We start from the raw sequence: 14,587 nt of genomic DNA on the forward strand, positions 1-14,587 counted from the left end.
TTCCGAGAAATATGCTGTGGCGCTGACGTCATCTGTGGGCGGATGCCATGCTGGCTGATGGTGATTGGATGATCACACAATATGTGACGCAAAACCCGGAAGCGTTCCTGAATGGTTGTCAGGACCTCTCAGCATCTCCAATCAGCGCCTGCGCATCCGTCCATTGAAAGTTGCAGAGCGTCCACATCACCATGGAGACCCCACGGCGTCAGTCTAGTCAACGGACGAGGTCGCAGGAATTCAGATATGGACGTCCTCCCTCTCAGTGTTCTCTCCCCAGATCAAAGGCATGTAGGTTATGTAAAACACAAAGAGATAGGCAGTTATAACACACAGCAATACCAACTAGAAGGTACACAAAGAAAAGCTCACCCAGACAGCAATAACCATATGGGAGAAAAGGATAAATGCATAATCCTTAAATATAATTTAGCTGACCATTGAACATTGATGAGACAAGTGTTACACTAATAGATATAATGAACCAATAATAAGGAGCTCACCCTAACCATCAAAGCACCATCAAAAACAAGGGGTACTAATTCCATACTGCAAATTGCCACATCCCAGATGTAAGGGATGGTCTGAAGGGGTTTGGAATAGAGGTGGGTCGAGACATTATCCGCGATGGGCTGATCACAACACAAGCTGATCAGGGTGACCTGACCGAATGAGGGTCACATACTTCAGGCTGATGGGCAACCATGTCAACTCGGTGGTCGGTGAGGTCTGTGGAAAAAAGTAAGCAGAAAATATCATACAGGTTTATGCGGTATGTGCCTTTTTACATGGCCATTGTCCCGTCACGTCTGACATCACTGACATTTTATATATACGGCCCAACTGCATCCAACTTAGAAGTAACGACTCAAGTCGAGCTCTTTATTGATGCCCTCTGGAAGCATGGTGCCAAGACGTTTGATCCACTGAGAATCTTTTTGCAGCAGTAACCAGTTGATATTTCTGCCATGGTGGCTCTTCACCACACCATCGATAACCTAAAACCGCAATTGACTAGTGGTGTGTCCTTCGTGTATGAAGTGTTGTGCCACTGGAACCTCTAGATCACATCTGTGAATTGCGGCCTTGTGTTGTCGGATCCTATCCTTCACATATAGCCTGGTCTGACCCACATGTCCCAACCCACATGGGCACTTAATCAAATAAACCCCATTTTTATAGAAACGTGTCAAAAAAAATTATGGTGAATTTATGTCCTGTGCGTGGAGGGGAAAACAAGTTACCCTCTTGTAAACTATCGCATTGGCTACAACCGTAGCACTTATAGCATCCTAGTTTAGGGGCCCCCAGGAAAGATTGTCTAAGAGTCATCCCTCCTATGTCTGCCCAGATCAGTTGGTCATGCAGGTTCCTGCCACGTTTATATGAGAAGAGTGGTTTGCGGGCCAACACAGGAGCTAATAGCGGGTCTGTCCCTAACAGATGCCAATGGCGCAGGATTATATTCTTAATGTACCTGCTCAATGTGCTAAAGGTCGACACGAATGGGATAGAATAGGGGTGTGCACACTTTTGCTCCTGTGCCCCCCTGCCTAGTGTCCCCCTGTGCTCGTGCCCCCTCCTTCCCTTCGCTTAGTACGACACGCGTGTGACGTCCTTACCTTCTTACCTTCACCACCTAACCTTAACATAGAGGGTGATACTCCCTTTCATTTACTGACCGAGGACTGTAAGAATAGAAGCAAATGTAATCCTCCACTGACCAACCATGTTATAGAGGCGTACATAAGTTTGGTGCAAAAATACATAAATGATCTAAAAAAATTGTCTGTACCACATAGACATACCAATTTTTCCAAAACAGTAAAAGATGTTTGTAACAGGGGAGTAATCCCTGTTCAAGTAATGTGCCTTTAATCTAGCAGTGTGGTGGTTAACTGCTGGTAGTCAATTAATAAACACCACCTGCCTGATTTAGATTGCTTACAAAAGCCTGTCTGTTGAGACAGGAAGTGACTCCTTAGCTCACATGTGAGCTGACCTTTGGAGACAGAGCAGAGGTTCTTGAGTCTCCCAGGAGAGACTGACCAAGAGAACACAGATCTCTGGAGCTGACCTGTCTTGAGCTCTGCCAGAAGACACAGCATAGCTGATTTCAAGACACAGGGAAAACTTCTTAACCTGAATGCTGACACACCCTGAGGGAAGGGAGCTGAACCAGGAACTGAGAAGATTTTCCCTCCAAGAAACGGATAAGACTTTCATTCTTAAGAGACTTCTTATATCTGCTTATTTCATGCTATATGTTTTGGGGCTGCGAGACATGCTTAACTAAGGGAGTTGTGACTTGCATAGAATTTCACTAGAACCACTCCCAAGTGAATAGAAGCTTTGTTTCCCCCTTGTTTGGATGGTTTCCTAATGTTAAGGAAAAGGCACAATAAAGCCTCGTTATAATTTCACCTTATAAAGTCTCCAATTGTGTACCTCTGTGAACGTCCGTCTACAATGTTATTAAAGAACTTGAGGCAGATCCCAATATTGTCATTAAACCTGCTGACAAAGGGGGCGCAATAGTGATTATGGATAAAGTAGATTATAGGAATGAAATAATTAGACAATTGTCTGACGCATCTAGCTATAGGATTTTGTAAGAAATGTGTGCAGAGGTATGCAAATGGAGACTGTTTTAGGGTGAAATTATATCTTGGCTATATTGAGCCTGTTCCTTTATCCAGGCAAAACATACAAAAACAACAAATTAACAAACCCCTATCCCTTTGTAAGGGCTAACTTACTTAAAAGTCTTTAGGTCATCCTTGACACCCTCCCAAATCAGAAAAATATCGTCGATATAATGAACCACATGAGCCATGAATAGCGGATGGTGTAATACAGTACATGGTCATCTTCAAATTGTTTCATGTAGATGTTGGCGTATGTGGGTGCGACATTTGAGCCCATAGCCGTACCTTGAGTCAGGACATAGAATGTGTTCTCAAAGAGGAAGAAGTTCTCCTTGAGGATAATCTCTAATAAATCAAGCACGAACATTCGCTCTCTTGGTGTGAACAGTTCCTCATAATTGAGCGTGGTCTTAACAGCCTCAATACCTTCTGTGTGTGGTATTGAGGTGTATAGGCTGTTCACATTGAGGGTAACAAGCAGCACATTCTCAGTAAGTCTAGGAATTGATTCAATCTTTCACATATATGATTCACTCATTCATTAAGGAGTGTTTCTTATCACCTTTTCACTCATTTCACCCTTTTTAGTAGTGCTTTTCTTCACTAATGTTTCACTATTCGAGCAAATGGGAGTCTGGCTACTGTACATCTATATGGCTATCAGAGATGGGTATTGGCTGATTAAGCTCCACTGTTAAATATACGCTGATTTACCTGACAGAAACCTCACTGGATTTATAAAAATGATGCTTCATCCATTCAACATAATTAGAATTGCAACTAATGGCCTTCTTCTTTATACACCAAAGCAGCCATTTGGATCATCCCCATGGACATCAATGGCTTGACCGTCCGCTTCATCGTATATAGAATAAGGCCCTAGATGCTGGATTAAAAAATAAATTTAAAAAAAGTATATTTTGTATAATTAATTAAATATAAGGTCGGCTGTTGCTTTTGAAATGTAAAAATGCTTTTAATCAGCTTTACACCAATATTTGTATTTATTTTTTGCATTGACGGGGCATTTTCTAGTTTAGTGTCTGTAGCCTGGTCATTCCATGCCACGTCACATACTATAAAAGTATCTGCCATTAGGTACAGTGATGGTTATAATAAGTATTTGTGTTGTTTCTGTTTAAGAGATTCCAGAAGACCCACTTGTAGCAGATGAGTATTATGAGGATGGCTTTGACTCTTGTTCTGAAGATAGTGATGAAGATATTAATGAGGATGAAGAATATGATGAAGATACACAAACTGTCCAAATAACATATCAACAAGTGAGTAGCTACTGTACCTGAATATGTACACTATAGTTTGATGAATATTTTCACTGTGTCCACTTTTCTACACACAGACATTTAAAGGCACTGTAATTGGACTTTACCTTCAGTGTGGGTAAGTGGGAGTCATAGGTAACAAGCTGAATAATGTATTTCCATACTTCTGGTTATCTCCACACAGCTACTTGCAGGCTGCTTCTACCTCTAGAGGCATACAAGGACAACTTTGTAATAAAAATGGCCATCTTTATTATAAAACAGCATATGGAACAGTTTACCTAGCCTGAGTAGTGAGTTTCACTAAGGACCACAGGCATATTACTTACACAGAACCCCAGAGCATTAGTGGAACAATGCATAGATAAAGTCTATTGCAAAGCTGGCAAAAGGTTTAGAATACGTTCAATCCTGTCTTCAAAGGTCATTCAACCTACACCAAATCTGAGCCTTAATTAGTCCTGACCGCTGCTGTTGTCCAATGTTATATGCTGAACCTCCCAGTACACTACCTCCTAAATCAGTATCAGTACTCCATGGGGATTGGAGGAATGTACAGCAGCACCTTTGGTAATAACTATCTCCTATGTTTGTAATAACAGAAGAAGTTAAAAAAAAACTCTTAGTCACACCTATTTATAGTCTGCCTTGAGGGTTCCAGAAGGTGCCAGCCATCTGTAGTGTTTTCTTCAAGATTCCAGGGTTACCAGGGCAATCTCATCTATATTGATGCAATCCCCAGGCTTCTCTTGCAACCAATCTTGCGGTCACACGTAAATTATATTCTAGAATCCCTCCATATCAACAACTTTTGCTATACTGTAATTATAACCAATGGATCTACACCGCCAAAGATCCATTACAGTATTTTTCCATTTGTCATGTAGTCCATTAAACTTTATATATGTTGTATTCAGTATGGGCAAGATAAAAAGGCAGGGCACTCCAGAAATAAAGAAAAAGGATTTATTGAGTTAACATATAATCAAACGAGTTTCGGTCCCAGCTGGGATCATCGTCAGGGCTTGGGGGGACAAATACACTCGAAGCTCCTTAAATATCCACTAAAGAATATCCTTCCCATGCCATGCATATTTTCAAAGATCGCAGCAGCTGGGCCAGTGACGTCTTCTTGACGTCATCGCGGGTCAATGTAATCTGCGTCATCACGTTGACGTCATGATACATGACACATGCTCCGTCATGATTAGTAGAAAGCAGTGAGTCCAATCCCTCCTCCATGGGGAAAGTAATCCTTAGCAAAAAGCAAAGGACAACAAGGGAATAATGATATCTAGACACCCAGATCGGTGCATACAAATAATACCAGGAGGATGGTGATGGCATGAAAGTGAATATACAACAACATACAGCAATATTAACAAAATAATAACATAAACCGACTAAATAATGTACATACCAGATAGGGCAGAAGAAAAATAAATAATTAGATTGGTTTTGGACACCAATTTCCCAACACTGCATTATTAGCCAAAAAATGCTAATGTTGTTTTATTTTTTCATTAAGAAATCTGCTAGCTGTAGATTAAGTTGATACAAAAATAGGTCCCTTAGTTTTATCATTAGCCCTTTTGGGGGCATTAATTGCAATGTTAGATTTAATATCTGCCAAAGCTACAAGATTATATCCTCTTTCTATAAAACGACTTCAAGTACCTGTGAGTATAGAGTCAAGGTTTTCTGTTTGGTCAACTATTTTCGATGCACGTGTCATTAAAGATTTGGGAAGTGATTTAAAAAATATTCTGTGGCTGAGAACAATCAGCATGTAATAAGTATTTTTGTCGGTGGGTTTTCTGTACAGGGTACTGATCAATTTCCCATTTTTTACCTTAATAAGTATATCCAGTAAAGCTATTTGTTGTTTACTCCACGATGTGGTAAAATGGATAGAGGATTCCTGTGGATTAAAATTAAGATAAAGATAAAATCCCAGCATCTTATTTTCGATACCTGTACAGATGAAGAAAATGTTGTCTATATAACGATTGATAGAAAGAATGAATATGATTAGCAAATTCAGATGTATAAATAAAATCTGTTTCATAATTCTCCATACAAAGATTTGCATATAAAGGTGCCATACTGGAACCCATTGATGTTTCCTTAGTCTGTAAGTAATATGGTTTCTTAAAACTAAAATAATTTGTGTTTAAAATAAAGTGCAACAATAAAACCAGGAAATCAACAGGAGGGCTCCCTTTGTGGTCTCATTGTAGAAATTGTTTTATGATGTCTATACCTTCTTGATGAGGGATGTTAGTATATAAACTGGTTACGTCCATTGTTATAAGAATATATTGAATGTTTCCCAGGTCCAAAGTTGTGATTTTGGAAAGGAAATCAAACTAATCTAGGTATTGTGAAATAGGTTGACTAATAGAGGAGGAGGCAGAGATTATTGGCCTACCAGGTGTGTTAATCATATCCGTATGAATTTTAGGTAATAAATACAAGACTAGACGTCTTGGAGAAACTGTCATCAAAAAGGATAAAGTATTATTGTAAATCCATTGATTATAGTATGCCATTCTTAGTACAGATGGGGTCTCATTTATTTGGAATTTCGCTGCAAGTACACTGCAGCTGAAGGGAGCCTGACCACAGCCTGATCGCAGCTTTCCCATGCTCTGAAACTCAGTAGTCTAATTTCATTTGAGGATTAAGTGAATAAAAAATGTGTTATCAAACTGGCACTCTATACAAAATAAAGTGCTATTCTTATATAAGAAAGTGCTCAGTGAAATACAGCAATTAGTATAAACAGATAAATCTGTGGTGAAATAGCTAACAGTGAAAAATAAAAGAATACTCTGTAAAGTGCTGCTCAAACCCTTGATGGGATTGCTCTTTCAGTCCTAGGAAATGTCGAACTCAAAGTAGTGGGAACGCAAACATGTGAATAAAATATGAAAACACAAATAGTGCAATATGTCTCTCAGATAAAGACAAATCAGATTCTTGGTATCCTATAGAATGTGTACTCACATACTATCCATTCTTTTAAGCTTATCCATCAGTGGCAACATCGTGTCCAATGCATCGAGGTGTGTGGTGACCTTTTCAGAAAGAATAAAAAGCCCAAATAGCGCAGACTGATATAAAATGTATATGGTGATAGGATAAAAAAAATTACACTCCCATAGTGTCAGGATATAATGTATCAAGCAGGTAATGACAAAAGAAAGTGTAGTCACCGTCTGGGATCCTCCGCGTTCACCCTGCTCATGTCCTCAGCCCTCTCAGTTCCCGTACTTCCTGATTTAGGTGCCCGGATGCAGAATCAGCAGCAATGTGAACAGCGTCCTGCACAGCTGCGATTTTGTTGCACTCTACGCGTTACACTGGGTTCCCAGTTTCATCAGGAGTGCTGTCATGGTGTTCTACCTCACTATATATACTGTTACAGGTATTTTGATTGGTCAAAATGTCAGGAAATCAGGATAATACCTGATATAATGATAATTGGTGTAGTATCCATGTTTAACACATAGATACAAAGTGTATCCAAATAGATACAATATGAAAGTCAAATGATATACTTTGAATGCAAAATACTCCTCAATATCAATACATATAAAGAGGCCCAAAAAATGTTTAATAAACATATTTTACACAATACAAATACAGTAAAAAATGACATACAATAATAAAATATAAAAAGCGCATAATGAACTAATCTACACCACTAATGTAATAGAGAATCAATACAACAATGGGTTAATACAGGTACTATGCAAAACCATACAGATAATAAAGGACCAGTCTCTAAGTATCTCTCCAAATACAAGAAGATCAAACCAACTGTATAGACAGACTGCCAAATGGAAAATTCGCCACAAGACGCCTAAATCAAAGAGTTGTTGTGGAGAGTATAAGTGTTCCGTTGTGCATGATGTCATCGGGGGGCGGTACACCCAAGTCGTTTTGGGATTGGTCTCTGAACTTCACTCCCACAGCATTGTGATGTGCATAATCCGTTCTAATGGGATCTCAGAGTCCGGTGTATTTGCGACGTTGTATTGATTCTCTATTACATTAGTGCATTAACATTAGTTGATTTATTCTGAGTGTGCCTTATCAGTATTTAGAGAATATCTGCTGCATTTTATGAGACAGACTGTCTTTTTTTGAGGTACAGTAGTGTGTGCTGCAATAGTTGTAGGTGGTACCCCACTGAGGGAAACCGTTTCACAGGCATTCCTCCTCTTTGTATATCTATTGATACTGAGTTTATGATGTTTGGGAGTACTTGTTTGTGACAGGGGTAAGGGAAGTACCTAGATCGGATTGATTTAAGGGAACGGGCCAGAAGAAGGGGCCCCAAAACGTTGCCCCCCTTATTCCCCTGTTTTATCCCCCTCCTTTCCTCTTGTCTCCCCTCACTGTGTCTCCCTTTCCTAGTACATGTTTTCCCCCTCTTATACGTTTATATATTTTGTAACATAGTATTGTATATTTCTGACATGTTATTTAGCCCAGATCGGTATCTTAGATATGTTTAGATGTTTGCTCCATGTAACGTTCAATATATAAGTAAAGACTATATTTTTTGACAAACTTTTTTTAACAATTTATTACAATCATATTCTTGTTGTGTGCTGGGAACATACCTCATGTTCTACATTGTAAAATTTTTATCCTATCACCATATAAATTGTATATCAGTCTGCGCTATTTGGGCTTTTTATTAGGCCTCCTGCAAGGGGATGCGGGAGGGGTTAATCCCTTAATTACTTTAGCGGTTACTCCTGCTAAGGTAATTAAGGGGTTAACCTCTCCCACTACCCACCCGGGAGGCCAACCACCCACCCTGGGGGAACTACCAAGCTTCACCCATCCCCTTTACCCACAACACCACACAAAAGAACGGACAATAGCCATAATAGCCAAATATGGCTAGTGGCGATTTTGCCTACTCAAATATACTGTATAGTACTGCATATTGCAATTAAATAAAATATAAATTACAATACAACAAAAACAAACACTAGCCATTCATTCTATTTATTGTTACTGTGTTTATCTATGCCTTAAATGGGGGCACAGATTGCCAATGTGGCTATCAATGGGCTCCCTACTACACACCCCCCCAACCCCCAACAACCCCAGCCAACACACACAGTAATGGGCTAAAGCTTTATTAGCAATCAATAGCCAGCCATCCTATAGTAAATACAAGTAGTACTTACCCCTGCCAGGATGCAGGCCGTATTTGTCCTCATCCTTCTCTTCAGTGGCACCAACATTTATAGTTAAACACTACAGTAGCTACTGGCCAGTTACCCCTTAATTACCTTAGCGAGTAGTAACCGCTATCGTAGCTAATGGGTTAACCCCTCCCACTGCCCACCCGGGAGAACTAACCACCATCCCCAGGGCAACTACCCCCATGACCCAACCCCTCTACCTCCATCATCACACACAAATGGGCTATAGTCCTATTAGCCAAATATGGCTAATAACACTTTGGCCCATTAGTGATGCCTATAAAAACACACAAATGAAATAAAATATATATTACATTACAATAAAAACAAACAAAAGGCAATAAATTCATTGATTGTCACTGTGGTTATCTATGCCCTCAACAGGGACACAGACAGCCACATTGACTATCAATGGGCACCTTATAGTCAATAAATGTTGTCTAATTGTAATTCTATTTTTAGAATTTCAGCTCTAACATGAGTTCATTGTGCACTGACGTCTTTTATTACCAATAGTATTAAATCTAATGAAGCCCCCCACCCTGCCTACATCCCTCCCTGCTCGCTTCCCCCCTCCCTTACCTTGTCTCCGACTTGTGGCATCAAATTACACCGCAGGGTCACGTGACATCACGTTGCCATGGCGACGACGCGTCACCAAAGACAAGGTAAGTTAAGTTGCAGAGGCCTCAGGCGACCCCCCGGCATTCATTTAAATGCTTTGGGGGAAGAGCGCGGGGCCTCTGCAACTGCCATGCCCCCCCTGAAAAATCTTGCGCCCCCCAGTTTGCACACCCCTGCACTATGGAGTAGTTAAAGAGTAATTTGGATCATAGATTGAGAGTGTATTACTGCCTTGAGGACAGAAGGGGCCGCGGCACCAGAAAGCCACAGCGTCTCCGGCAAATGGCGATTACGTGACCACGGTGGCCCTTAACCTGGAAACGGAAGAGGAGGAGGAGTCCTATGCTTTCATTTCCCTGCATCTCAGAGAGTACGCCACCTCCCCTGTGTCAGGAATCGGCGTTCTCCTTGCTCCCCACACAGAGCACTCCCTCCCCGCAGGGAGCCCCTGGACACACAAAACAATCCTGCCTTACCGGCCTCCACGGCTCCTCGCCCCTGCCGCCGTCGCGGGATCACTCCCCTCGGCGATTCCTCTGCTCAGCGCCGGGCGCTCCCACACCTTCCTGCACGCACACCTGCACCATCCACTGGCTCGGTTCACATGCGTACACAAGTTACGGAGCACGCTCAGTCGGCACACTCTTATTCCCGTCCCCCGGACCTCAGGCTCCGCCCCCGCACACTGCACGAGCATACTCAGGTTACTAACAAGACTCACCTGGCCTGTTATGCCTGCACCAATCTGCAGTGTCTCCCTGTAGCTCTTCCTGTCCCGCCTCCGTTCCTAATTGGACCTTCCTGCTTTATCTAGCTCCTCTCTGCTCTCAGTCTTTGCTCGACATAGTCTCTGTATGGAAGTACTTCTGGATTCTCTCAGTGTTTGCACAGGTTCTGACGCAGCTTGTACGACTACCCCCTCTGGCTCTCGATCTCGGCACTCCTTGGACAACGCTCACTCTGGTAACCCCTTGAACACGGCTTGGACTACGACCTATCTCCACTCTCCACTTCCTGACTTCGGCAAGGCATCATTCACTCTATCTCTACAACCGGTACCGGCAAGTATTGTCTACCTTACTACACCTGGCCTGGCAACGCTTCATACCACACTCCGGACACGCTCCCTTTGCTGCGGGTGCGTGTATTACCACTTCCCCCTTCAGCTCAGGGACGGGTCTGGTCTGCGGGCAGCACCGGCGTAACATTATGTCGAGCCCACAAGACGCAGACCAGACCAAACTTCAACAGTTTCTCTCCAATCTGCTTCAGCAAAACCAGGCCATGGCGGATCAAATTGTGGCACTTACACGCCAGGTCGCAGTACTCTCAGACAGGGTACCGACCGCGACCCCGCTAGATGTAAGCCCCCACTCCACAAGCGCAGTTAGCAGCTCAGATGTAAGGATTCCTCCCCCCAAGCCTTATGCAGGTGAACCGCAAGATTGTAAGGGTTTCCTAAACCAGTGTGAGGTGCAGTTTGAAATGGCCCCCCATCTCTACAATACTGATCGCAAGAAGGTAGCCTACATTTATAACCTCCTCACTGGCAGCGCCCTGGCTTGGGCTTCCCCGGTTTGGGAACGACGTTCTGACCTTACCCAAGATTACCCGGCATTTAAAGCCGAATTTCAACGAGTATTCGATTCTCCCGCTCGTCGGGAGATGGCATCTGTTTCTCTCCTCCAGATCACTCAAGGACGGCGAATGGTGACGCAGTATGCTGTGGAATTCCGGACTCTAGCAGCCGAGACTAACTGGGGACAAGAGGCTCTCGTCTCCGTGTTCTGGCAAGGCCTGGCAGATCCCATCAAGGATGAACTCTCTCGCCAATGCAGGCCGGATCAATTGGAGGTCCTCATTGATTTGGCTGTCCGAGTGGATCAACGTATCCAGGTACGCCGCTCAGAGCGTCAGCGCACTCGCGTCCATAACTTTCAAGTTCCGTTCTCCAGTACTCCCAGCAACACTCCTGCTTCCCCAAGTGCTACCATACCTCTTCGTCCTGCACTGAAGTTGCCAGAGCCAAAGCAATTGGGGGTACAACGCATCCGCACACCGATACGGCAGTTCCGCCATGCCTGGCAACGCTTCATACCACACTCCGGACACGCTCCCTTTGCTGCGGGTGCGTGTATTAGCACTTCCCCCTTCAGCTCAGGGGATGGGTCTGGTCTGCGGGCAGCACCGGTGTAACACCCTGCAAAACAAGCACTAAGGGCATGACGAGCCACTACATCATTGGGTCCCTCCCAATGAGTGCCAAACCCCTTAATGTAGTGGCCACCCAAAGGGTTAAGCAAATACTTGATATAAGAGTCAGTGTATTTGCTTGCTAGAGTTTAAGCCTAATGACTACTCTAAAGCCCAGCAAGTACCCTATTTCCTCAATTCTAAGAAGCACCTTTTTTTCTATTTTCACATGTCTGAAATCGGGGTGCGTCTTAGAATCGATGTATTAACAGTACTAACCACCTCTTTTCACTTACCATGTTTCAGGAGAGGTCCCATGTCAGCGGAGGACGAAGTGTGCGGCGGCGGCAGGAGAGGACCCACGTCTGCAGGTGAATGAAGATAAGAAGACAGCGGGCACGCGGTGGCATAGGCGGCTAATAGATCATAATAGCAGGAGCAGAGCGGCATAGAGGAACGGCTTGGGAGGTGCACACTGTAACACCGGAAGTTGACCGGTGTCTGACTGGTGCTCCTCCCCAGCCGTTCCCCTATGCCGCTCTGCTCCTGCTCAGCAGCTCTCCTGCTATTATGATCTCCTGCCGCCGCATCCCACCGCACACCCGCTATCTTCTTATCTTCATTCACCTGCAGACTTTGGACCTGTTCTGCTGCCGCACACCCACCTGCTGTTCATCTTCAACCATCTGCGGACGTGGGACCTCTCCTGCCGCCACCGCCGCTTCATCCTTCGCTGACAGTGACTTCTCCTGAAACATGGTAAGTTTAAAAGTAATTTTCCTCGATTGTAAGTGCCAAATCGATGGTGCGTCTTACAATCGAGGAAATACGGTATTTGAAAACCCTCCTCATGTACATAAATACATATTTTTAATTAATTAATGGATTGTTTATATAATAAAATGGCAAAACGCACAATTAACAGTAGAAAAGATGTTGGACCTTTTTTAAGAAAATTGAGTTACAGTACAATATACAACTACTTTATGTAGGCCTTCACAGTTTAAACACAATAATGTATTTAATAAACAATGTAGTTAAAATACATGGTTTGGCAATATAAAGCTTTCAAAGATTTCAACGTGTCATTGGCTTGTCACAAAGCAAAACAAATAGAAAAGCTCTGACCTGTTAGAAATGCATCCCAGTTAGTGCTGCTGGCATGTCTTTACCAAGGCTTTGGTCACGCTGCGGCCGGCGGCGCATGCGGCCGCGGGCCACCAGCTGCTTGCCCCCATTCTTGTTGCCCCCGCTGGCTCCTTCCGGCGTGGCTGACTGCGTGCTGTGACGCGTCAGCCAGCCGGAGCTACAAGGAGCTTGTGATTTTGGCCAGTGTCGCGTCATGTGACAGTCCAGCAGCCAATCCGATTCCCCCCCCCCGTTCCGATTTCCCCCTTCAGCTCCGATCCCCGTTCCGATCCCCCCTCTGTCCAACCCCCCTTCCAATTCCCCCTCCCTGCTCCGATTTCCCCCCTCTGCCCGACCCCCCTTCCGATTTCCCCCCCTGTTCCGATTTCCCCCCTCTGCCCGATCCCCGTTCCGATTTCCCCCCTTGCTCCGATTCACCTCCCCCCGTGTGTATTTGCGTGTGTGTGCGTGTGTCTGTGTGTGTGTGTGTGAGTGGAGGGGAGCAGGGAAGGAGCTGCGTGTGTGTGTGTCCTGGTTTTTTTTGTTACTTTGGCCGGCTCGGGAGGAGGGAGCAGTCATGCGCCAGAGGCAGAATCTTGACAGAATTTGTATCTCCCGCTCCCTCCCGCCCCCCTCTCGCTCCGGCTCCCTACAGACCGCATATCGCGGTCTGTGCCTGTCAGCGCGCCGCCTGTCTGCAGTGCGGGCGCGCTGACTGAGGGAGCGGGCCTTAGCCTAAGGCCTGGGACATAGTCATTTTGTCCGTGCGGAGGCGCACTGAGGCTCATGGAAAGCGGTGCTTTCCCTGGCCTTACACAGCGCGCCGTCCGTGGGCGGGTCTGGGGGCGGGCCAGTGACGTCACAGAGCTGGTTCTCCCTCATTGGGCGAACCGCTCATGTGACCGGCCCTGCGCTCCGGCGAGCACCAAATTTGAAAACTTTGTGAGACACGCTTCCTCAAGCGTGTGGACGCGTGCGCGAGCCCCTGCTAAAGCCGCTCTCATTGCGTCTGCAGGGGCTCAGTGCCGAGTGTGAGCGCAGCTCAGCCTTGCTCACACTACTATGTCCCAGGCCTTATGCTGTTTTGCTGCTCTTTGTTGATCACAAATGAAAACATTATACTCCAGAACATGGGCTGTTATTCATTAAACTGAAATCACATCGAAACTCCCATTGAAGTAAATTGGAGTTTGTGCGATAGTGCCCCGATCAGCACTATAACAGGTTAATGAATAATGCCCATAGTGTGCGGCTAAACATAATTCTTAGTTTTGGTGAATCAACAATTTGAAAATCCAGAACTGTACAAACATTGTACAACCAGACTATGATTTTTTTTTAAATTGACCGATTAGAAAAATTGTCGTCGTTTCATAGACAAATGTTGTATCTTATGTAAGCCATGTAGTTGGAGGTGAAATTACCACGACAACTCACCTCCCGTTTTGTAGTAACTACTACAAGTATTTCATCACAGGAG

At 44.2% G+C, this 14,587-nt stretch overlaps 1 protein-coding gene across 5 annotated transcripts in view; it reads left to right on the forward strand.

The window, feature by feature from the left end:
- NEK11 (NIMA related kinase 11) overlaps positions 1-14,587 on the forward strand; it is a 377,860-nt gene that overhangs the window by 290,352 nt on the left and 72,921 nt on the right. For all 5 annotated transcript variants that reach the window (XM_075587096.1, XM_075587095.1, XM_075587098.1 and 2 more), the window contains one exon: positions 3,792-3,931. In XM_075587096.1, the coding sequence (XP_075443211.1) occupies positions 3,792-3,931 (140 nt within the window). The remainder of the gene's footprint in view (positions 1-3,791; positions 3,932-14,587) is intronic.

Source organism: Ascaphus truei, chromosome 2 (assembly GCF_040206685.1).
Source record: "Ascaphus truei isolate aAscTru1 chromosome 2, aAscTru1.hap1, whole genome shotgun sequence".
Taxonomy (NCBI): domain Eukaryota; kingdom Metazoa; phylum Chordata; class Amphibia; order Anura; family Ascaphidae; genus Ascaphus; species Ascaphus truei.